This window comes from Globicephala melas, chromosome 19 (genome assembly GCF_963455315.2).
Source record: "Globicephala melas chromosome 19, mGloMel1.2, whole genome shotgun sequence".
NCBI lineage: Eukaryota > Metazoa > Chordata > Mammalia > Artiodactyla > Delphinidae > Globicephala > Globicephala melas.
The window spans coordinates 59,387,202-59,412,040 of record NC_083332.1 but is presented as its reverse complement, the minus strand read 5'-3'; the positions used below and the strand labels follow the sequence as shown (position 1 = coordinate 59,412,040).

At 62.0% G+C, this 24,839-nt stretch overlaps 1 protein-coding gene across 8 annotated transcripts in view; it reads right to left on the bottom strand.

Moving 5' to 3' along the window:
• The window catches only part of GSE1 (Gse1 coiled-coil protein), a 418,195-nt gene that overhangs the window by 37,161 nt on the left and 356,195 nt on the right, over nt 1-24,839 (bottom strand). For 2 of the 8 annotated variants that reach the window (XM_030863148.3, XM_070044385.1), the window contains exon 1: nt 17,770-18,307. The exons of the other annotated variants lie outside the window; for them this stretch is intronic. In XM_030863148.3, the coding sequence (XP_030719008.1) occupies nt 17,770-17,776 (7 nt within the window). In that variant the 5' untranslated portion in view covers nt 17,777-18,307. Of the gene's footprint in view, nt 1-17,769; nt 18,308-24,839 lie in introns of those variants that run through there. 8 annotated transcript variants of the gene reach the window in all.

The window sequence follows — 24,839 nt, the reverse complement described above, 5'->3', positions numbered from 1 at the left end:
CAGAGAACGGGGGCGCGACCCCGGCGTCCGCGGGCAGCCCCACCCTCTCGGCTCCGTAAGCGAAGAGCCGCTGTGCCCAGGAACCCTGTGAGTCCAGATGCCCAACGGCTCATCCCGGCCCGAGCCGACAGCCTCTCCGGAAGATCTGAGAGCATCCCGACAGGCGTGGGGGACGGAGACCAAGGCGCGGGGCCAGTGTCCTCGCAAGAAAGAGAACGCCAGAGGCAAGGGAAAGGGCCGAACCACTGACGATCAGGAAGACGAACACACTTCTGCCAGGCCTTCAGCACGTCGCTCTGGAGACAGATGGAGCACATCCTTTTCCTTCCAGAAAAGCAAACAGGCTTGTACGGGCAGGCAGCACAGACCCGGGATCGTCCCAGGCGGGTTGGCTGGAGCCCTCCTGTGCCGCAACCGTCCCCCTTTGAATCCCAAAGCCACAGGCACCCAGCGGGTCTGCACTGAGAAGGTGCCTCAGAGGAGAGAAACAGGCAGAGAACACAGCCACCTGCAGACCCTGCTGCCGTCTCGCCCGGTGCAAACCCCGCCTAGACGCTAAAAGACCCGCGACCGCAGGTCTAAACTGCTGTCCAGGGGAAGCCCCCTTCCCACGGGGGTCCAGGTTCAGGTGCCACGCGGGCCAAGGAGCCGCCACCCGCCAGGAGTGACATCAGAGGCCTTCCCATGAGCCCCCGGCCTTTCACGTCCTGAGGAGGCTCAACCTTCACCCGGCCCCACGCGCCCCACTGACATCGGCCGGGCTCCCTCGCGGGCGGGCGTGAACAGCGCCATAAGTCTTCGGTTAACTTCTCGTGCCCTCTCAGGGGCACCTGCCGCATCCCCGCTCCCTCACCGTGGGTACACTCGAGAGGCGTAGGTCAAGGCGCACGGCCTCGCGGGTGGCACGGGCAACGGGCTGGGTGCAGGGAGAGGTAAACGCACTTGCGAAGCCCCAGACGGAGACCTAGGAGGGACAGCTCCAGGGAACACCCGGGGTCACCTGGGGAGGGGACCTGGCGAGTCATGGGAGGGGTGAGAGCGCACAAGCACAGAGTGTCCCCGAAGATGACAGGGCAGGAACATGTGCTGCCCCCAGGCCACGGTCCCCACCCCAAGGGGCTCTCGGCAACCCCCAGAGCCCACGCCACCTCTGCAGCACTCCGCATACGGTCCAACTCGAGTCTAACTGCGACCTGCTTCCATGCCTGTCCCCGTGGGTAGCCAGGTGAACACTGGGGACCCCACCAGTGGCCAGGCAGGGGTGGGCCCCTGAGACCTGCCCTGTCCCCAGAACTAGCCAGGAGAGGCCGCGGGCGCCGACACACGCCCTGAACCCAGGGTCCCGGAGAGCCGGGCCGCGGCCACCATTGCCCTCTCGCCGGGCGGGCGGCAAAAGAGATCTTGGGGGCTCAGCCGCATAAACGGCCACGGCAGGGATGGGGTGGGGGGCGCATAAAAGGCAGTACTGAGGCAGGCGCAAGTTCGAGGGAACACCGTTCTCTCGGGAGAGGGCTCGCACCTCGGAAATAAAGGACCTGCACAAGCGCCCTTGTGCCCAGGCTGGCCTCCCAGCTGCCGGCGGGTCACGTGGGCGGCGCCACGCCAGGCGACAGGCCCCCTGAGCGGCCGGGGCGGCACCAACCCGAGGCTGACCCCGCGTGGCCTCCTCCTTCTGGAAGAACAGGGGAGAGGGTGGGAACCACATGCCCACAGGCACTGCAGGCCCACCAGAGAAACCCGAGAACCCAGCGGGGCGCAGGGTCCCTGCCCCAGCAGGCTGGTCACTAGAAAACACAGGTTCCTAACAAGAGTCCTTTCTCGGCCAAGCCAGCACCCCACCAGCCACTGGAGGGCCGTGGAGCCCGACGGACGCCATGTCCCGGAAGCTCGGCCCAGGCCCCCTCAGCCCCTCTCCTCCTCCACGGACGGTGTGAACAGGGAGGGCAGGAGGTGCTGCCGGCCACGGGGCCTGGAGGTCAGGCTCAGCATGGACCAGGCTGCCACACGCGGGGGCCTGAATCCCGGCTCTGCCACCTGCAGCTGTGTGATGTTGGGCAAGTTACTCGGCCTCTCTGAGCCTCCTCAGTCTCCTCACCTATAAATGGGGGATCTGCCTCATGACGTTAATTCCGTGAGGGCTCAAGGAGGTAAATTCCGTGAGAAGCTCCAGAGCACGGCTGGCGCATCCCAGGAGTCGCTGTTATTATCACGCAGCTGGTCAGCGGACGGGGGCAGAAACCCAGGTCTCGGGTGGGCGAGGGGCTTGGCTAGGCTCACATGGGTCAGGCTGGGCAAAATGGGACCCGACCTGCCGAATCTGTGCCTCCTACCCCCACCCCCATCCCTTCCGTGTCCGGGCCGGGAGTCACACAGCCCAGCTCTCCACATCCGTGAGTGGCACTGGCTGGTCAACGCGAACACACAGGACACCCCGGGACAGAGGGGGACTGGAGCTCTTATCCTGCCGCCTGCGGGGACACCGAGGCCAGGAGCTGTTCGAAGCTAGGTCACAGAGATGACGCAAGGTCACAGAGACGACCCAAGGCCACACAGACAATCCAGGGCCACACAGCTCAGCAGCACATCTAGGACTCGAACCCCATTTCCTGGGCCCAGATGCAATGTTCTCACCACTCATGACACCACCTGACCAGTCCAAGGCCCAACCGTGAGGCCAGACCAAGAGGTGCAACACACTCGGAGCTCAGCTACGCTCGACTACGGTGGTTTAGAAACGTGTCCAAGTCTGGCACTCATCCTTCAAGAGGCGGGGACGAATCCTCTTCTCTCGATGTGGGCCAGACCTCTCAACTCACTTCCACTGAACAGAACACGCCAGAAGCGTGGCGACCGCCAAAGTGAGGTCATCAAAGGCCCCTGGCCACCTCCCTGCGCTCTCCTGGATCACCTGAGCCATGGGGGGGGGGCGGGGGTCACCTGCCAGGTTGTGAGGATGCCCTAGGTACCTGTAGGGAATCCCACACTCAGGGAACTGAGGCCTCCGGCCAACAGCCAACTGAAGCATGAACCATCTCGGCAGCAGCTCCTCCAGCCCCAGGGGAGCCTTCTGATGAGATCACAGCCCCAGCAACCGTTCCTTTACACCAGGCTCTGGGCCAGAGCCGCCCGGCCGAGCCGCTTCCGGACCCCGACACGTTTAGGTTTGGGATAGCTTGTTACGCAGCATTAGGTAACTGCTACAGTGAGTGCCACCACCACGTTCTCTGTTGATCACGACCCTCAATCTCTATTTCCCTTCCTCTGTGGAAGTTCAACCACCTGCAGATACTCTGTACCTTCTTTACCCCCCGAGTCTCCAAATCGGGCCCCTCTGATGCCATCCAAGGCCATTAACCACCTCCCTCCCCCTTCCCACATTCCTTAGAGAACTAGCCACCACCTTTAAATCCTTTCACCTCTAAGAGAAAGGTGTCACTGTGCCCATTTTACAGAAGGGAGACTCCAGGCTTGGGCCCAAGGGCCGACAGCCAGTCAACATCAGGGCTGGGATTACCTAAACACAGCACCTGTGTCCCACACACATAAAGCTGGTCAGGGCCCAGAGCCAGACCCATCCTGGGGCCGCAGCAGGAGGGCCTGGCTCTGCTCCACCCCACAGCCCACACCGCATGCTGCCTCCAGACAGAGGGGGGGGGGCCGGCAAAGCGAGGCAGGCGAAGCGGTCCTCACCTCCCAGTGACCGGTCCCCGTGGCCCAGGGAGCAGATGTGGAGGGCTCTGCCTAGTGGCCCTGTGACAGGCTGGCCAGCTGGTGACCCAGCGGACATGCTGTGACCGTCAGCTGCCAGCGCTGGGCAGGATGGTACACGGGTGCTCGAATAAGTGGGGAGCAGCCATGGGGCAAATCCCGGGGCAGACCCCAAAGTGTCACGGGCCCCTTAAGGCCACGGGTGGGGGTCTTCAGGTGACAGCAGGAGGAACAATTTTCTCATTTTTAGCCTTTTTACTTCTCTCTGTTCTAGTTTTTCTGTAGTGAAGCAGGTTTTTAAAAGTGGGGGGCCCACAAACAGACTTGCCTGCATGAGTTTGGAATAACCAACAGGGGGCTGGGGTCTTCCCCAGACCGGGGCGCCTCCTGCGGGGCAGATGCGGGAGCTGAGGGAACTGGGGTGCCCCTCCTGGAACCCAAACCCTCACCGACAACCCCCGCCTTTCCCTGGTGACCAGGGTTCTGGGGGGCAGACCCACCCTCTGCCCCTCCTGGACCAGCCACCACCTGAAAGTCACTGCCACACTCCTGCTGGCATTCAGCGACGCCCCACCCCCCCGAGCCTGCTCTCCCCCCTCCTTAGAGCCCGGCACGTGCTGCACAGGCCCCATGTACAGCGCCCCCAGGCTCCTGGGGCTCCCCCAGAGCTAGCGTCCCTGTCGTGGTGTCAGTCGTGGTCTCTGGAGCAGCTTCGGGCCAGGAACGCTGCTCTGCTGATGTCAGGTCACTCAAAATAGAATTCCAAATGAGCAGCCTCGTTAGGGGAGTCTAAAATTAGCATCCCTCCTCGGCATGTGTGCATCGTAAGGGAGGAGAGGCGAGGCAGGGGCCCGAGGGACCACCGGCAGCTGGGGTGACGGCCCCCTTGCACCTAGGACGGGGAAGGACAAAGGCCAAATTCGGGGGACCCAGAGACCCCGTAAAGGGTCACCTTGGACCTGCTGGGGATCGACACGGCCTCCAGGAGCACACCCCCCGCCGTGTGCCTCGCACCCTGAGTCACAGGCTCACGGTCACTTCAGGGCTGCCCTGCCCCCAGCCCTGCACAGGCAGGTGGGTCCCACACCCCGCCACAGGTGCCACCACGACCGTGGAAGCCCCAGCGGTGCGTGGAGAGGAGAGGAGAGGAGAGGAGAGGGAGCCTCGGGCAGCCCTGCACCCTCGAGAAGCCCCGCAGAGCAGGGGTGGTGCCTATCTTCCCCCACGCCGCCATCAGAGAGGTATTTATTAACTTCTGCGCTCCTGGCCATCGACTGAGTTCTTGTCTACATTATCAGCTCATGTAAATTCATTATCCTAACAGCTGGGAATAGGCACCACAGCACGAAGGCCAATGATGGATGAGGGCCGGGGGCTGGGGCGGCCCTGGGGGCAGGGCCAGAGCTCCCTCTCCAGCTGTACCAGCCCCTGACACACGGGGAGCTCAGGTGGCCTCCTGGCCGCCTCATCTGCATCACATGCTGCTGTCTACCTCCCGCCCCCTCGACCCCCCAGGAGAAAGAGCCGCCACAGCCAGACACCCAGAGCTGAGAGCCCCTGCCCTGTGCCGAGAGCAGGAGAGGAAAGGCCGCCAGGCCGCCAGCGCGCACCGCATCTGCCAGCCCCCTCCTCCCCCGCGTGGTGTCGGTCTTTAGAAGCAAGGACGGCCCGGCCCAGGACTGCCATCAGCCTTCCCGCTCCTTCTACCAAAGTGTGGTGTCCTTAACCAATACCCTTTCCTCTTCCCTGCCCAGGTTTCTAACACGGCCAGAAGCAGTACAAAGCTTAAACCAAAAGAAAAAAGAAAAGAGCAAAGACGACAAATCCAAGTGCAGAGGGGCGAGCTGGGCTGATGGCTTGGCAGACGGGTTCCGGAACCACCTTGTCCCGGTGCTTCCGAACAGACCCCGATGGACTCTGAACGTTCCTAACAGCTGGACTTAAGGGGCGGGGGCGGGGAGGGAGGCCCCAACACTCCATTAAACATGGTCGTGGCGCGGCTCCCCGCCCTGCGTGAGGGCGGAGGGTGTTATTAATCAGCGCGCCGCAGCCTCCCTCCGGCCTCCCACCGATCCCGTAATTACCGCTGCCTTCGCGCCGCTGTTCCGCGGCTCCAGACCTCAGGCCTGCTCCCTCCATGCTCTGTAATTACAAGCTAATAGCCGAGATGCACTTTCTGCTGGCTCCCGGTTCAAGCACCAACCCGCCCCGCTTCCCCCGACAGCCACCCCCCACCCCGGGTAATTACACCCCACGGGGCCGGGCCCGGCAGGGCCTCAGTTTCAGGCCCGCGTGCGCAATCTGGACTTGGATTCTCTAATCACCCCCCTTGGTAATTTTTCATTACCGCAGAGAGAAATGTTTGTGAACAAATACAAGTGTCCCCCAGCTCGGGGCCTCCATGCCACTGCCCTGCCCCCCAAAAGGGGCGATACTTCTGCAGTGCTAACAAGGCTGGGGTCACCTGAGCAGAGACCCCAGCAGGCGGCGGCGGGGGGCACCACGTGATCCCGGGAGCCCGAGCGGCTTCATAATAAATTCATTACTACGTTTGCCTTTGGCGTGTCCCGAGCTCGCTCGCACGAAGCAAGTTTTCTTGGGGATGGGGGCAGGGGCGGCGCCTGGGAGAGTCAGGAAGGCCTCTGGCTCCCGGACGCACACGGGTGGCCTGCTTCAGGCCTTAATGTTCTCTTCCAGTGACGGTCACCCTCTCAGGTTGTAGGTTTCCAAGGGGACTGAGGCCTTTTCTTGCCCGGGGTCCCAGAACTGGACGTACTCCCCAAGGCTAAGGCCCCAGTAACCGGCGGACCGAGCCAAAGCCATTTCGTTTTGGTTTGGGGACGGCCGTAGCAGATGGCCTGGATCCTGACCCGGAACCAGAGGGAAGGACTGAGGGGGGGATCGGGGGGAGGCCAGCCTGTGTGTCCAGAGACGACCCTGGCCGGGGAGTAAAATGAGTAACGAGGCAGCTCATTTTACGACAAGGCTGCCATCCCCCGCCCCGTGCAGCCCTGTTGGTCAGCAGTGTTTATGAAGTGACTACAGAACGGGGAAGGCGGGCGCTTACGAGCTGCAGAAAGTGCCTGGCAGGACCCCAGTCAATGGGAACGGGAGCCCACCCCTCCCAGAGCCAGCACCGCGGCGTGAGCTGTTTGCAAAGCTAACTTCTGGGGTCCCCAGGCAGCCACGGCAGACGGGTTCAGCAACGCCCCGCAGCTGCAGCCGATGGGGGGGGTTGGTGCAGGGTGGGAGCTGGGGAACATTTGCGGGTCCCCCCTTGCCTGCGCACTGCCATGTTAGCGACACCGCTTGGGGGGCGGCTCTCCGGAGGCTGAATCCAGGTCCGGGGGTGAAGAGCGTTCAGGACAGACGCCCACACGTGGGAGTCCCTCAGGGCACGGGTGCCAGGTAACACCGGGAGGTGTAGGTGGGGCTGGGGCCACTCAAGCTGGTTCACGGGGCAGCGGCTCCTGGGTGGAGAGGAGAGCGAGTGGTTCTCTGCTGCCCGCGGACAGCGACGGGCACGGGGTTGGCGCCCGGAGCAGCCCGCTGACAGAGGCCTCCAAGGACAGCCTAGGGGTTGAGGTTCAAGGCCTCAGACGCTCGGGAGTCCCGGAGGTTCGGGTGGATGCAAAGGACGGAAGTCAGGCAGCAGATGACAGCAACGTTCGACGGCGATTATTCTAAGCGGCCGCCGCGTCTGGAGCAGCCTGGGACGGGCAGATGAAGGGCGGCGGCAGCCAGGGGGTGGCGGGCGGCCTGGGGTGCGGGGCAGGCAGAAAGCTGGCAGCCCCGGGGAGGCGCACAATTAACACAAAAAAGGCTGAGAGACCGGGTCAAGGGTGGCACCCAGGACCCCCGGAGGTGGTCCTTAACAACGGCGTCAGCAGTAAGAAGGCCTGGCTTCGACCAGAGCGTCCCAATCACCCTTCACAGTAACTCCAGGAACAGACCCCAGGCAAACAGGTCACCCGAGGAGCCTCCTACATGGCCCGTCCCTACCCCCACTCTACAGATGGGTAAACTGAGGCTGGAGAGTCATCCCCTTGTCTGGGGCTGCGTGCTGAGATGCTGGGGTGGGGATCCAGTTTTCCTTGCGACTGTGTCACCAATTTCCCTTTAAACGAGAAGATACTGGAAAGGGCCCCCCACCCCCTAGGGGTCCCGTCCCGTCCTGCAGGCCGCTGTGAGCGCCCACCCACATGCGGCATCATTTTACAGGTGGCAGCAGGGAGGATCAGAGGTGGCACACAGGGAGTAAGAACAGATCTCACCTTGGGGCCACTGCACCCCCTGAATCCCACATTCCGGCAGCTCTGGGCTGGAGGGCACCCAGGCAACAACCCCAGGAGCGACTCCTTTGTGTGCCCAAGGCCCCTGAGCTAACCAGGCCGCCTCCTTACAAAGGAGCCCTTTGAGTGGAGCCCGGAGGCACAGGGTGCAGGACGCAGGTGGGGGTCAGAGGTCCCAGAGGACAGGAACCCAACCTAGCCAGGAGGCGGCGGCCAAACGCCTCCAAGTTTCCATGGAGCGGCAGGCCAGGGCCGGCAGGTGGGAAAACAGGCCAGGAGGGCAGGGGTCAAGGCCAGGTCCTTCTCCCAAAGGGAAGAAACCTGACTGGGAGACCAAACTCTGAGGAGCACTGAGACGAGGAAGCAGAGGCCGCTGCTGAACGGGGCCTGCCCAGCCCAGGGCCCAGGAAGCCAGGTGTTTAGGCAGCTCCTGCCCTGCCCCTCAGGTGAGGAGAGCGGATCAGAGAACAGAAGAGCATTTGTCCCTTCAAACAAATTATTATTTTTAATTTCGGGGGTCTGCGTTGGGTTTTTGTTGCTGCACATGGGCTTTTCTCTAGTTGCGGCAAGCGGGGGCTACTCTTCGTTGCGGTGCGTGGGTTTGTCATTGCAGTGGCTTCTCTTGTTGCAGAGCACGGGCTCTAGGCGCGCGGGCTTCAGTAGTTGTGGCGCATGGGCTTAAGTTGCTCCGTGACATGTGGGATCTTCCTGGACCAGGGATCAAACCCGTGTCCCCTGCACTGGCAAGGCGGATTCTTAACCACTGCGCCACCAGGGAAGTCCTGTCCCTTCAATACTGAGTGGGTGTTGACAAAGCTGTCTGTGCAGGGCGGGCATCTCCACCTGCACCCCCAGGCCCAAAGGGCACTTAGTAGGTCCTCAGCCTGCAGAATAGGTATGTCAGTCCCACCTTCACAGTGCACAGCCCACCAGATTCAACGTGGAGAAGGCAACTTCAGAGTCTCACATGGCAGGACCGCCAGGAGTTAAGTCAAGGAATTGCATCCTCGGTTGGAAACCAGCCAGAAGATGGGGATCCGGGCCTGGCTCCCCCGCACCTGCTGGTGGGGTCCTGTCGGGTCCTCATGTAGTCTGAGCCTCAGTTTCTCCATCCGTACCTCGGGGTTGGGGTGGGGGGGACTAGACAGCAGGTGGCAGAGGCTGAGGGCTGCCTTTCATCCATCAACCTGTTTATTTGGCCTGAAGTCAAGACATGTTTAAATGTGAATCAATGGGGACTTCCCGGGTGGTCCAGTGGGTAACACTCTGCACTCCCAATGCAGGGGGCCCGGGTTCGATCCCTAGTGGGGGAACATGCAGGCCGCAACTAAGAGTCCGCATGCCACAACAAAGATCCCGTGTGCTGCAACTAAGACCCGGTGCAGGCAAGGTAATAAAATATTAAACATTAATAATAATAAATTAAATATTAAATATTAATAAATAAAAATTAATAAAATATTTTAACAAAATATTAAAATAAAAATTAAAAAAAGAAATGTCAATCAATGGATATCTTAAAACTGGTTTCAAGTCAAAATGAAGATTTCCCTTTTCCCTTGAAAAAGGAGGCGCCACCGACCATATCCCGAGCGTGGCGACCACCCCTTCGTCTGTCCCTAGGCTGCCAACTCGCCAGAGTCCCCGCCACTCACTGCTGTTCAGGAACTACGTGGGTCAGGGTGATGAACAGGGTCCACAGGAGACTAATAACGTGTGCGCGACCGGGACGCTCAGCACAGATGTCAGCAACACCTTCGAGCAGATTCAGCAGCAAGAGGTCAACCCCTCCACCCCCAGCTTCAGGGGTGATCCCGGCACCTGTCAACCGCAGGTGGGTCCCACGTGAATCAGAGCCAGGACTTGCCTCGAGTGATAAGATGTTTTTGTGGGGTTTTTTTGCTTTTGCAGAAGTTCCATTCTCACAATGGTTCAAAGTGACACACCGGACCCCCTGCCCAGAAAAACATTTCCACTGAATTCCGCACGTAGTTCGACCATGTTCACAGAAGCCCATCTGTAAACCCCACAGGGATGTGTGTGTGTAGAGGTGGCTGGCACCCACGAACCCAGATTATAGACGCCTATAGCGAAGAATTCTTTGCGTATCAAACGCCGATACTAACACCCTCCCCCAATACATTCTACCAGGCCAAGGGAGTCCAGGGTGTCAAAGGTAAAATACTAAGTTCTTGTGGTGTTCCCATGGTCCAAGATCTAATGGTGTTTCCTCACCTGGGCTCATCGGCCATCTGCAAAGCCCTAGGTACCATGCCCAGACATCAGAAAATGCCCCACTGGAAAAAACCAACTACCCTGCAGCCAAAGTGGGCTTCAGAACAGGACGACCAGGTAAAATTTCGCAAAAGCAGTCACGAGCCACCAGCCACGAGCTCCCTACTTCCACCCCTGCCACACGCCAGGTCAAGCCAGCCACCTTCCTCTGGCCACAGCCATCGTCCACCAACTGCTGAGCAGTCAACTGCCTAAGCCTAAACAACCCTTCATTTTCTCCAAAGAAACAAACAAAACCCCCTCCACAGCCCCAACTGGGAACTTGTAAGGTTCCTGCACCCCCGGCAGGATGCTGAGGCCAGAACTGGCTCTCACGGGTACCAGGCTCCACCTCCCAGGACTCTTGGGTCACACGGCAAGGAGCAGTGGGATCTATGCCCGAGACCTGCCGGGGGCAACAAAAGCCGAGGCTGACCAAAGGGTTCTCCTCCCCTTGTGGGCAGGATGGATGACCCTGGAGGCCAAGGGCTGAGGAGCACAGAGGGGACCCCAGAATCGAGTAACTAAAGGTCTGGGTTGTACAGGCGGGCAGAAAAGCGAGTCCCTGCAACTCTCTCTGGAGGAATCTGGCAACATCTTTAAAGATGTGTCAAGCCTTCACGCCCAGCCCTCTCCCCTCTGGAAATGTAGCCAACAGATCAGTCCTGAGGTGTGAACACACCCACGGGGGGCTCGCTGCACGGGGCACGGACACGGCTGGAAACTGCAGCATGAAACCCTGAGGCCCACTGAGCGCCCTGGCTGGGGAAGCCCGGCACGGACACCACACCACACACAGTTTCTCCCAAGGAGGAAGGCGACGCAGTCCTGCTGGTTTCAACTTGGAAACCAGCTGTCTGGTTAAAATGCACTCCCCGGACCCAGGTGACAGGCTCCCGGGACTGGCATCCCTCCTAAGGAAGTCCTTCTTAGTCTTATAAGACCCGTATTTAGGTGAAAACTGCACCTTAAAAAAGCTAAGTCGATGTGTTCAGAAAGGAGAAAAGCCTGGCCACCAATCTGATTTATTTTTAAAAATATTTTTTAAATTCATTTTTATTTCTTCTTCTTTTTTTGCGTGTGTGTGGGGGGCTGCGTTGGGTCTTCCTTGCTGCACGCGGGCTTTCTCCAGCTGTGGTGAGCGGGGGCTACTCTTCACTGCGGTGCGCGGGCTTCTCATTGCGGCGGCTTCTCCTGTTGCGGAGCACAGGCTCTACGTTCATGGGCTTCAGTACTTGTGGCTCACGGGCTCAGTAGTTGTGGCTCGAGGGCTCTAGAGCGCAGGCTTACTAGTTGTGGTACCCAGGCTTAGTTGCTCCGCAGCATGTGGGATCTTCCCAGACCAGGGCTCGAACCCGTGTCCCCTGCACTGGCAGGCGGATTCTTAACCACTGCGCCACCAGGGAAGTCCCATCAATCTGATTTAAAACCTACACTCTCAGACCACACTTCCACTCCCCTTGGGAGCCCATGCAGGGGCGACCAGAAATCCTTTCCAAGAGTCCATGGAAACAGGGCCCTGGGAGCCCACAGGGCAGAGCCACGGGGGCTGATCCGGAGCCTCAGTGTTCCCATCCTGTAAATGGGAGCAACTACCCTTCCCCCACTCACGAGGCGGCAGGAGCCGACCGCGCAGCCTCGCCACCTCTGGGAAGCAGAAGTCCCTGCAACACTGTCATCTGATGAAGAATTTTAGCTTCACCTGTCTTCAACTTCGATATCTAGTCTAACACATCCTCACGTGTTTAAGCTAACAGAGAAAGACCACATACCCTATGTAAAAAAGTTACAAAGAAGCATTCAAAGATAAACGGACACCAGGAATTCAGTAGGACGAATCCGCTCACGCCCCCTGGTTTTCCACTTCACACCTATTACCAGCGGTCTGACAGCACGTAGGCAAGAGCCCCCGCGGAGGCAGAGGAGGGTAGACGAGCTCCCATGGGGCCCCAACTAACAGTCGAAGGGGGGCAATCCCTACCCCACAAGCCAGACCCTCAGGGGAAGACAAGCAGCAGACTGAGAACACAGCCCCACCTCACGTGCCACACGACGGCAGCCAGCCCTCCCGCCCCCCCAAACAGGCTCTGGCTCAGCTCAGGGGGAGAGGAGACTGAGGTGAGCACAAAGGAGGCCTCTGCCCGCCCCTGCTGACACGCCTGGCCCCCCTCAGCTTGACGCGTGGATTTCCTTCAGGACGGCATAACCTGACCAAAAAAAAAAAAAAGCCTGCCGATCGATTCCTTTTATCGCTGCCCGCGGTCACAGAGGCGCCATCAGAGCGCAGGAAGGGCCGGGCTGGGGAGGGGCCGCCATTTCACCTCCCTCCTCCCCACCCGGCGTGCAATCCCACCCACGGCCACCAAGGTGCGCGGGGGCAACAAGTTGCTGAGCAAGGGGTGAGTGTGCGAGCACGTGATCAAGACCCTGGGGGGGGGGGTGAGGCCCCAGAAGAACACGTCTGGCTGCTGCAGCCCCAACAGGGGAGGGTCCGCAGGGGCTGATTCGGCACCTTGAGCCTCTGGGTCTCGGTCGGAGAAGTGGTCTCCGCCCCTCCCCACACCAAACACTGCCAAGGCCAGGGTCTAGGGGAACAGAGCCTTCTGGGTTTCACAAGTTAGAATCCCAGAGATCATAGAGCCACTGAATTGGGACTGATCTGTGAGCCTCTGACATACCCTTACACAAGAGCTCTCGGGCTTTATAAGAAAGCATTTAACCCCCGACAGGCCAAGGACACGGGTGCCGCTGCCTCTCCCACTTTACGGACGAGAAAACCGAGGCCCGGAAGGAAAGCATGCGAGGTCATACTGGTTGAGCCAGAGGTGGACGTTAACGCCCTGGCCAGGAACTGACCACCATATCAACAGACACGTGGGGGCTAACCCCAGGCCCCCAAGGCTTTCAGGCCCTCCCCTGCAATGACCCCTTGAGGACAGGCTGTGGCATACGTTACGTCATCTAAACCCTTACCTCTGAAAAAACCTGTGCAGAGCCGTCCTACAGATGGCAAACAGCTGGGGCTGCTGATGGCGGCGGGAGGGCTGAGGTCCTCATTTGCCCGTGGGATGCCCCCCACCCGGGTCTGGCCACCCCAAAGCCGCGGAAACGTGCAACTCCTCACACACGTCGAGTCCTCCAGCTGGAGGAACCGGTTCCAGAATTGGAAGGCTTGGCCAGAGCTTCAGACAGGCACAGAAGCCACCCATCCAAACACAACTCTGCACCTGAAGGCCCCTTTAGGAGAGCTTGCAGCTCACCGGGGGCAGGTAAGGAGTACTACCTCCAGAAGTGGACCCCAGGTTAACACAAAGCCCAGCGCCATCCAGTGACCCAGCGACGGGGTCGTGGGCACTGTTTCTCACCGCCTCCCCGGCCGGGAGAGGGCTACCCAGTCCCATGTATTTCTGGAGCGAACAGGGCACACTCTGGCTTCCCACGTGGGACCCCAGTTCTCCTTAAGAAGCATGAGCCCACCTTCCTCCAAGGAGAGGAATTCCTTGCCCACTCTGCCCCCTGCCCCCGGCAGAAGGCCCTTCTAGCTCAGCTAGGGGTTTATAAAATACAGATGTCCGGCCTCCACCCCTAGAGATCTGGGTCTTAACTGGTCACAGGTCCGGCCTGGGCGTCTGAAGTTCCCCAGGTGAGCCCAAAGTATGGCCAAGAATGAGCACTTGGTCTGGGGGCTTCCTGCCGCCCGCACACCTCCTTCCTCGGTTAAAAGTCACCTCGCAGAGACCCCCCCAAGTCCAACCAGGACCCCACAAAGCCTCCAGTTCAGCCAGATCCCCTCTCTTCCACGAATGCTTGCGAGCTCTGGTCCCCCTCCCCCATCCGCAGCCCAGATGGGCTTCTCTCCAGGCCTGGCCTCCGTCCCACCCTCTCCAGAGGCTGCTCTCACTTCCCCAGTCCTGCGGCAGCTTCCGCTCTGAACCAGCTCCCGGCATGGGGAAGGGAGGGGCAGGGGAAGGTGGTCTCAGGGACCCCTGGGATTTGTGGCTGACTGGAGAATTCCAGGCGGAAGAGCAGCCCCAGCAAAGACAGGTATAGGGCACGGAGCACGAACGCCCATGGTTGCATTCCTGCTGGAGCAGAGGCGCAAGCGCGAAGGCTAGGCTGGTGGGGAGAAGACGCTGCCGAGGCGAGATTAAGAGCCCCCCCGCCGCCCCCCGCGCGCTCTGGCAGGCGTGCACAGGGCCGCTCTGGAGGCACCGGCGGTGTTAGCTGTGTGCATACCTCCCAGCAGCGGGCACGGGCCAGGTTCTTAGCAGGCGCTCAATAAATTCTCATTGACAGGAACACTCCCAAACGTCACCTCCCGCCTGTGGCCTCGGCCGGGGAGCAAGGCCAGCGTGGGGAAACCACACTCGGCGAGAGAGGAAAGCGAGTGGCCAAGCTGAAATGTCACCCGAAACACGGATCCCTGTAGCTTAGAAAAACAGCTCTGCCGGCTGAAGGGGGGAGGGGAGGGGACGGGACAGGAGGGGGGCCGGGCGGCCTCACGCAGCCCTGTGCTTTGGAGACTGCTGTGTCGCCCTAACAGAGGTAATTAACGCGCTGCCACCCAACCCCAGCCTGGCGTGGACTTCGAGTAACCCAGGCTGGGAATTCCAAGCCTTCGGATGGGGCCAGGAAAAACCTGCCTTGCTGGCTGACTCCACAAGCCCCTACGAGTTCCCGGGGCAAGAGCGGAGAGGTAGCGGCCAGGTCCTGCTCACCTGCGTTCTGGGAAAGCAGAAGCCGCGGGCACCCACCCTTCAGGAAGGGGCTCTGAGCCCAGAGGCCCTTCCTCCTTCAGAGAGGGGAGCGGGGACGCCACCTGCCGAAGGGTCAAAGGCCATTAGAGACTGAGTGGGCTGGGGAGGTGTCCGGCTTGGAGGTGCAGGACCCAGGTCTGCCACAGAGTGGCGCTGTGCGCAGTTTGCTGTCTCTTCCAGCCAGAGGCCAGAGACGCTGAACCCAGAGGCAGGCGGTGTCTTCTGCTCTGAAACCACAAGGCTCTCGCAGATCTGCAGCCCCTGACCTTCCCCGAGAGGCAGGCAAGTTAGGAGGCCAAAGGTCTGCCCGCGAGCACGGTTTGGCAAAGGCCACGGGAGCTTCCAAAGGGGTCCGCTGCTTGCCGTGGGCTCGGGTGCTGGCCCCATGCTTCTCTGGGCCTCAGTGTGCCCACTGTTAGGGCAGATTCCCAGCCCCAGTCTGCACATTAGAATCACCCGCGGAACTCTGAGAACTCTCCAGGCAGGAACCACAAACCCAGAGGCTGTAGCTTAACTGGGCGGGGGAAGGCTGGCCGGCAGCAGCTGTAGAAAACCCAGCAGGGAGCTCTCTAAACCCTTTTCAACTCCAGCGAGCCAGGATTCGGAAAGCGGTCCCCAACAGGCCAGGGCCTGGCCCCAGAGATATGACGGTGCCTGGAGCCCGGACAGGCCTCCCAGCCTCCCCTCCCAAGGCAGGGCTGACCCCGGGTCGCTGGCCTGGCCGCTCACCAGCTCCAGACTCGCACCGCCCACACGGTTCACAGAAAGGAAAATCCGACTGTCAAAAGCCTGGCTGGCTCCTGCGGCCCCCTTCCCTCCTCGCCGCAGTGACACGAAGTGACAAAGGCCAACCCAGCACCCCCTTTCACCCAGGGGTCAGGACTGCGCTGACAGGGCCCCTCGTGAAGTATCCTTGTAGCTGTTATCACAGAGCCAAGCCTGCGGAGAGCTTCCGAGTCCCCGGGGCAGGCGGGGCGGTGACTCCCCTGCGAAGCCGGGGCAGCCGGGATGACACACGGGCTGCCCGTCAGAGCCTGCGCCCTGGGCCCCCGTCACCTGTGGCGTGGCCGGGCTGAGTCAGGCGGTGGCCTGAGCCTCAGGGTCTGGGCGGAGGCAACCCACAAACACGAGCTGAGCAACACTTACATGCCCCGAGCTTAAGTAATCCTGAGGGCAGCCCGGAAGCAGCCTGCTCACCTGGGGTCCCCCCACCTTCCCCTGGGAGGGGGGGCCGAATCCCAGGGGAGAGGGCCCAGCCAGCCAACCAGGGGACATCTCAGAGTGCCCCAACGAGACCTTCTGCCCTCCCGTCCCTCTGCCTGGAAATCGGCTTAGGCGGGGAGGTTCCCACCCAGAATCCGCTGGGTCCTTTGTTCCAGCTTTTCACAAAAGCAGCCCTTTTTTTTCATCCGGTGGTCCCGCTTTTTGTTTCCAAACCACAGCCTGTGTGGGCCCCAGATAAGGCACTGCAGGGGTTAACAAGGGTTTAATGTATTTTAGACGCACTTCCCAGACAAAGGCCAGTTTACAAAACAAGAACCAAGTCGACTCAACCCGGCTGGTACCCACCACCCAGCCGGCGGGCAGGTGCTTTCCCCGCGTGCGCACAGCCCTCCAAACTCAAAGCCGGCGCTCCAGCAAGGGACCCCGGCCCATCACGTGGGGTGTCGCGGCAACACTTCACCCAATCCGGGCGACCCCTTCTCCCCGGGACCTGCGCCTCAGTCTCCACTGCACACTTCTAAGTGGTCCCCTTGTCCCTCCCCCCTCCTCCCCAGCTCGGGAGGGGGAGCGGGAAGGGGGAGGTGGGAGGGTGAGCCCAACTCCCGCTCCGCCTCCACGAAGGGAATTTAATTAGCCTGCTGGAGAGGCGGGCGGTCGGCCGAGGAGGTGTCTCTGGTGCTGCAATATAATTGAATCGGCTCCACTCGGTCGGGCCACTGGCCGCCCATCAGCGCGGCCGCCGGGCTGGGGGCGGGGAGGCGCATCCAGGCGGAGCAGGAAGGGCCGGGGAGGGGAAAAAGGACAGTGCGAGTGGGGGGCGGCGGATGCAATCACCTCCCACCTCCGAGGCTGGGGCAGCCATCTTCAGCAGGGGGAGGGGCAGGGGAACGGCTCCAAGAAGCGGGGGGAGCGGAGAGGGAGGAAAAAAGCGCCGGAGCCCCGGGCGCGCCCTTGGGAAGCAGGGCGTGGGGGTCGGAGACCCCGGAGGCTGCAGTGCCGCCTTCCCGGCGGTCTCCCTAGCTCCGAGGGAAGGGGGAGGAGAGAAAGACAAAACACCAAAACGTGCGGCTCCGGCGGGCAAGCGCCCCCCCCAGCCGCCGCCAACACCTGCCGCGGGGGCGTACCGCCGCCCCCCCTCGCTCCCTCCCCCGCCGCCGCAAAGTTTTCACTCCGGAGTCGGAGTGTAGACAGCTCACCGAGAGCCCCCCAGCTCCCTTGCTCCCCCACTCGCCGCACACTCTAAGCGCCCCTCGCCGAACGCAGCCACCGAGCGCGAGCCCCGCGGCGGCCCGAGCCCCCGCCTGGAGCCCGGACGCCCAGGCTACGACTCGCCGCGGGCGGGGGGACCTTTGGTCGCATGCCCGCCCGCCTGGCTCTTATCGCCGTTCACACTCCGGGGGAAGTTGCCCCGGAGCCGTTGGCTGCCGCCCCAGCGGAACCCGCGAACTTGGAGAGGGGGGCGAGCGCGGAGACCGCCCCCCGCGCCCCAGCCCCCGCCGGCGCGGCGCGCTCACCTTTCATGCCAGGGCCCCGCAGCTCCGCCTCGCCTGACACATGCTGGAGCCACCGTCGCCCAGTGTTTGTCTAAACTGCTTATCTCACCCGGGGCTGCTCGGCGGCGGCGGCGGCGGCTCGGGCCCGCTGGGGAGGTGGAGCTTCCGGGGCCCCGGCCAAGAAACACCTGCTGCTGTCGCCGCCGCCGAGGACACACCCAAGCGCAACGCCGCCCACTCCCGGGCCACTGGCTCGCTCCCGGCTCCCTGACCTCAGCCAGCGGGAGGTGTCGGGTTTCAGCCGCAAACACACACGCGCGCGCGCACACCGACGAGCGCCCGGGTACACCCGCGCGGGCACACGCCCCTCCCCAGCCAGGCTGGCCAGGTGAGCCGAGGACACTAGGAGGTAGGGGAAGCGCCACCCTCAGGCTCCCGGGGGCCCCTGGCTCGACTGCTCAGAGGTCCCATATACACTGGTGTCCAAGACTAGACCCTTGCTTCCAAAAGTAGGGAGCAGTCACTTGCAACACGCCCGCCAAGCGAGCAGCGCCCCTGCGTCTCACGACCGCTTCCCCGGCGCCTAGAACAGTGTCTGGCACAAAGCAGGCCCAACAAGGAGTGGACGGATAAACTCACGTGCTCTAGAGACCTTCTGGAGGAAAACTTTCTCGGAGCCGGTGTCTGTGTTGGGGGAGGGGAGGGAGATACAAGGTCGGCTCTGTGCGTTTATCTTCCCCAAACCCCTCTTTCGGCCGCACCTCGAAAGGGTTGAATGTTAAGAACTGGGGCCTATGTTCCTTCCTCCCTAAATTCTAGGAACTCCGCCTTCCCATTTCGTTTGAAAGAACTTTTGGGAAGCCCACAGCGCAGGGGGCAGGGGGTAGTTTTTTAAAGAACCCACGTCCCAGCGGCTGGAGAGCCCACGGAGGCGCCGCTCCGCCCGGGGGGTCATTAAGTAGCCGGGGTTGCGGTCACAGCCGAGGCCGCCCGGCTCCAGAAACTGGCACGACCCACTGGGCCTCCGGCCCCAGAGCAACGCCTCCCCATTCCTGGCACCCACCCCCCCCACCTCACCCAGGCACTTGACAGACTAGAATGACTCAGGGAGCGTCCTGAAATTCCTGGGCACCCACAAGCGGCACGGCGAAGAATGGCGGGCCCCAGCCACCCCCCAACGCCGGGCTCCGCCCCGCCCCCACCGACGGCGAGCGCAGACGACCAGCCTCGAGCCCACCCCCAGCGCGGCCCGCGTCTCCCGGAAGCGCCGGGTTAATGGGCGCAGGCCTCGCCCGACGCCCCCTGGCCCTGGCGCATTACGGCGCCCCGGGCTCCGACCCCGCGCGTCCGAGGCTCCCAACGTTGCTCGGATGGCCCAGGGTCTCTCCCCGTACATCCTCTTTTGAGAATCCTCTACAGCTTTCATACTTCTGAGCCTGGAGGCAAACCAGTACCCACTCCCCGCCCCCCCCCCGCCCCAAGCGGCCGCCCTTGCGCCGCGCTGCGGGTTTCAACTTTCGGCCGCCGGTGCCAGCCCGCGCTTCTGCCAGCCCCAAACCTGCCCCGGGACATGCCCGCGCCGCGCTTGGCAGGCGCGCACGCAGCCGTCCCCGCGGGCCCAGCCTCCCCCGCCTTCCCTCCTCCCTCTCTCTCCCTCTCTCCCTCCCTCCCCGCGCCAGTCAGGATTGCGACGGGAGGGAGCGCTGGGCGCCTGCCACCCCCCATCCATCTGTTCCCGATGACGCTGGCGGGCCTGGAGCAGTCGGAGCCCGCGCCAGCGGGGAGCAGAACCCGCCTGTGTGCCCGCTGGGGGACTAGGGGTAGGGCCCAGACGGGCGCCGCCAAGCCACCCACTCCCCCTGCTCCACCTTCCACCGAGCGCACGCGGATCGGCCCCTCGCCTTGCACAAGGCTCCTGGCCGACCACAAACGAAAAAGGAAACGGACCTGCGAGGCCGAGCCGGGGGCCGTTACTGGCTTCTACCTGTGGGCGCCGGCCGGCCCTGGCACCTCGTGGGAGGGGCGCTTTCGCTTCACCACCCGCCTCGCTCCGGGCCGCGCCTCCCTCCTGCGGGCCTAGGCCTCCGCCCGACGACGCTTTAATTTACGCACCACACGGTGTCTCCGCAGCGCGGCCTCCGGTAATTTATCCTCAGCAATGGCCGGCAGATTCACCGCGGCCGGGACGCGCAGGAGGGGGTGCCTCTGTCCACGCCGGGAGTGTCGGGGAGGGGGAGGGGGAGGGAGGAGTTAGAGAATTCAACAACGGGCCTAGAGCCTGAAAAACAAAATTAAAAACCTCTGGGGGCGGTTCCAACCCTTTCCCACCTGGATTACAGGCTGCGGAGGGAGGGGAGTAACTTACTAATGAAACTACTCGCACCTGGACCGGAGTCTCCTCCCAGCCCTGGTCCAGGCCCGGACACCCAGGCCCCACCTCCCAATCTCTCTCACCAGGACGAGGTGCTCGAGTTTATGTCCCTTCATCCCTGGGGAGGCCCTCGTGGTGGTGGTGGTGGTGGTTTGGGGCGGGGGGTCAAGTTCTTCCACCTGTTTGAGAAGGACCACGATGGCCAAACATGAAATTTTGTGGGCTAGTTTTTAGTGTTGGCAGATCCCTCCCCTGTAGACATCTGGTTCCACTGCGTTGCGAGAGGGGTAGCCTGATCCCCGTTTCACAGATGAGGAAGTCGAGGCCAGAGTTGCTCAAGGTCACGTGCACGCTGGTGCAATGGGAGCTGTGCTGGGAGCTGCTCACACCTGCAGTCTCCCTTTCCAAGAACAGCCCGCGGAGGCTGCGGGGAGCTGCAGGGATCCCCAGCGACCGCCGGGGGGCAGCAGCGAGCCGGCCTGCGCGCCCTGGCCAGAAAATGCTGGCGGCCACCAGGAGGGCTGGCAGAGCGGAGATGGATGACACTCACTGTCAGCGCGCCTGGCCTGAGGAAATTAGTAATCCGGGAGCACGGCCTCTGAGTTTAAGGGTGGGAATTGCTCTCCTGCAGCCTGCGCGCGCCCCGCTAACGAGGTTTGTAGCTGGACTCAATTTCCCGCCACTCCGGGCTCAGGCTGGCCGCCCTCCATTTCCCTCCGGGGCCGTTGCTTCCCCTCCTGGTGGCAGCTCCCACCCCGCAGCCATTCCCAGCCCTCCCTGGGCAAAACGCTCCTTCTCTGCACCTCCTCTCCCTCATTCCCATATGCCTGGAAACCGGGCAGAAAAAGAAGGTTCAGGGTAAAAGCAGTTGTTTTACCCAAGGCCAGGGTCAGTCCTAAGGTGGGACATATGGGGACGCTTTCCAGAGTGGGGACACCTGCCCTGATGACCCTGCTCACCAGGTTCCTGCTTCCTTTTCGCCAGGGGCAACGGGATGCTTGGTGGGTGCCTGCCCGCGCCCCCAGACTCGGGTCAGTCTGAACCGTGCTTCCTGGAGCAGGAAGCAGAAATCAGAAAGCCCTCAGCTAAGGAAAAGCCCCAGGAGCCCCGTAAACATCCCCCCTGAGGCAACTGACAAGGGATCTGCCGGAAAGAAAGGCATGCCTCTAACCAACATGGTGGGCATTTAGTCACTCAACAAACACACCAGCCTTCCAGATACAGAACTAAATGCCAGGCCCCGGGGTGGAGGGTGGGGGGTAGGTGCTGACAGGAGAAGCACTTCAAGGCAGCAAGGAACTGGAAAGACAGGAGAGCGGGTTGGCGACTCACCCATCACCACTACCACCACCTGGGCACCTACTAGTCAGGTGAGATTCCCTGGAACGGAGGCACCACCGAGTCCCAGCACGGATCCAGCCCCTGGCCTATGAGGGGCCCTGGATACCAGGGAAGGGAATCCTGCGTCCTGCTCGTTATCACCTTGCGTCCTTTGGGGTCAGCAGGACTCAGGCTGTGCCATCCACCCGAACCAGGTGTCCCAGCACATAAGGGCTGCACGTCACCGTCATTTTCCCATCACCCCAGCCACCCCATTCAGCACCTGACTGGCAAACAAGCGTCAGGGACCTGGACGTCAGTGTGGGTGTGAAGGGAGGTTCATTTCTGCCATTTACCAAACACCTAACACGTGCCAGAGCTGCTCAGCTCCTGTCATTTAATCCCCTCGGGCCCTGCAAGGCAGCCTCCTGACCTCCATCACGAAGCCCGGTGAGGAGACCAGAGAAGGTTAATTAACTTGCCTAGGGCACACACATTCGATCCAAGCCTGATCCAGACCCTGGCTGTCCTATACCAGCAGCATTTCTCTGTAGCTACCCGCTGTAGATATATCAGGGCCGGGCAGGGGCAGCGGGGCGGGGGGAGGGGGGGTCGCAGCATCTCCAGCTGGCCGTCCTGGTGTCCGAAAATCAGCCTCCCTTCCAGGAGGGTTGGGGGACCCACCACCCAGAGCCCCGAGATTTGCTCAGTCCCTCTGCATGTGTGCTCCACTCACCCGGAGGCTACCAGCACAGAGGGTACCCCCAAGCGCCTCAAGGGCTGAGGGACAGGGGGCCTGCCCAGCCGCCCCCTCCAGCCCCAGCCCCTCCTGCCCTGCCCTGCCGCCAACCCTCCATCGCTTACACTCCGAAGTCCCCTTTCTCTCTCCAGCCAGCTATCGCTGGCCCAGAAATCCTCTCCATTCTTCAAAGCCCGGCTTAAATCTTATCTCTTCCAAGGAGGTTTTTCCCATCCCCGCCTCTGCCTCTGGAATTCTTCTCTCCAGGCACTGCGTCCCACTCTTCGATGCTGATCGCACAGGGGAGCGGTCGTGGATAATGGGGGCGTGGGGGAGAGCGTGTGAAATACAGATTCCCAGGCCACCCTACGGAGCTATGGTCTGGGGTCAGGGACAGGAAAGAGCACGCTTAGCAAGAGCTGGGGGCAGGACTGGGGGTGTCTGGGCCTCCCCAGTGATTGCTGGAGCCCCAGACTCCCCTCCCCACACCCCCCCAAGAGACAGTGGGTACCCAGAGGGGAAAGGACTCTCGTCTGGTAGTGGTGACACAGCCCCAGCCTCTGCACGTTCACATCTCACACAGACCCGCAGGAAGGATAAAGGGAAGGAAAACCATGGCAGGAAGGATAAAGGGAAGGAAAACCATGGCAGGAAGGATAAAGGGAAGGAAAACCATGGCAGCTCTCTCCCCTTCCCCCTCTGCCCTCCCGGGGAGGAGCCGGGCTCTCCAGGGACACGGGGGCACATCCAGGCCTGGCCTGGGAAGCCTCCGCCGACTCGCCATCTCAGCCGGCTGTCCAGTAGCCAAGGTCACCCCCAGGGAACACGGGCCCAGACGACCCCGGTGGACGAGGTGGCAGGAGTTGGCCTCTTAACCCAGGGCTGCCCCGACACTTCCTGCCCTTTCAGTGCCGGCCTCCAAGCTGCACCCCCCTCACAGCTGCACTCCTTCACAATCAGTTAACAGCTGTTTTGCATAGATTTTCAATTCTAATTGCCCGGCTTTGTGAGCCGCCGAGCCCCGGTGAATGGGGAAGCCGCAGCGCGGCTAGAAAGCAGGCGGGGAGGGGCGACACTCCAGAGCGACTCAAAGGAAGCCAGTGTGCGCGCCAGGCCGGCTGCTTTATTTTTATTTTTTAATAGAAGAATACCCACTAACTGTCCCCGCTCCAGCTCCTGCCTCTTCTCCTGGAGCCCAGAATCTGAAGGGTGCCCCCCACCCAACCTCGGGAGGGATGCCCACTCCCCTCCCCCCCGCCCCTCCCCCTTCTGACCCAGCCCGACACAGTACCCCGGGGGGCAGCTTCCAGCTCCAGAGGCGCTGCAGGAGCCAGCGCTCCCCTCCCCCTCCGCCCCTCTAGCCCCCCAGGCTCTCCAGTGCCCAGATTTGGGAAGCTAATTGGACAATAAAGTCGAGCAGCGAGGAAACGCGCTCTCTGGAGACAGCTGGCATCTATAAAAGAGAAATATTTGCATTTAAAACCTTTAAACTTTATAGCGCAGGCCAGGCCAAGGCAGGGGGAGGGTGGATGGAGGGGGGTGCCGGACTCTCGGGCGGGCGGCGGCTCCGGGGGGAGACCTCACGGGCTGCTGGGGGTCCACGGAGGCCCTGGGGCTGGTAGTTCTGAACTTCTCTGCCACCGGCGACTCCCCGCCCCCTCCCAACGCCCCTGCTACTTCCTGCAAGATACCAGCCGTGCACGCAGGCCTGGGTGGCCTTGCCACGGGTCAAGCACAGACCCTCCTAGCCCCCTGCCCACCCGGGAGCCCAGGCACTCCGTGGGAGTCCCGAGGCCTTTCCAGGCCAAGCACTCGGGGCTGGGGTCCACACCCTCCTGGTGGGCCTGCCTTGGCCCCTGCCCGTCGCCCAGCCACCTTGACAGAGCTTCCGGCTACTCTCCCCGAGCCGTCGCGTCGCGGGAAGTGGCCCCCAGGCTGCAGCTTCCAGCAAGAAGCCAGTCTGCCGCTTCCCTACGCCGTGCACACCCTAAACGTGCTGCAGGGGGAGCGCGCTTGACCCCGTCTGTACTCAGAGCCCCCTGGGGCAGTGCCACCCCATTGCCCGATGGAGAAATGGGGGCTGGCAGGGCCCCTCCCCCTCCAGGCTGCTGTCTGGGGTTGAGGGGGGCCGGGTTTTCATTTCTTCGCCTGCCTAGTTCCCACTTTTCATATTTGAGAGAAACCTGGCCGCCGTTTCCTACTGTCAACATTTGTGATGTAAAGCCGGGAGAGAACATGTGCCTGAGTGGTCTTATTTTAGCAGGCTTTCATGAGATCTCAGCTCCGCGGCCCGTCTACCTGGCAGGCCTGCAAATGAGGGGGCGCGCAGTGTAGACTCCCAGGCTCTGCTTTCCAGGGCAGGAGCAAACTTCCAGGGTGGAGGGAGGCGGCAGAGTATGTGGCCGAAATCAACGGCAGGTGAGTAATTTTCAACAACGTCAATTAAGCAAACACCACACCAGAAGCATCCCCTCTGCCCTGGAGCGTCGTGTCCTCACCACTTCTGCTGTCATCAGGAAAACACTTCCAGTCCCAGCAGTGCCCGCTCAGCTCCTGGGCCTCGTCCTGGCTTGGCGTTCAAGGCCCCGAGCAGCTATGAAACTGTCCTGTGGCTTCACCACACTCTACCTCCAGCCACGGAACCCCCACACCCTCGACAGA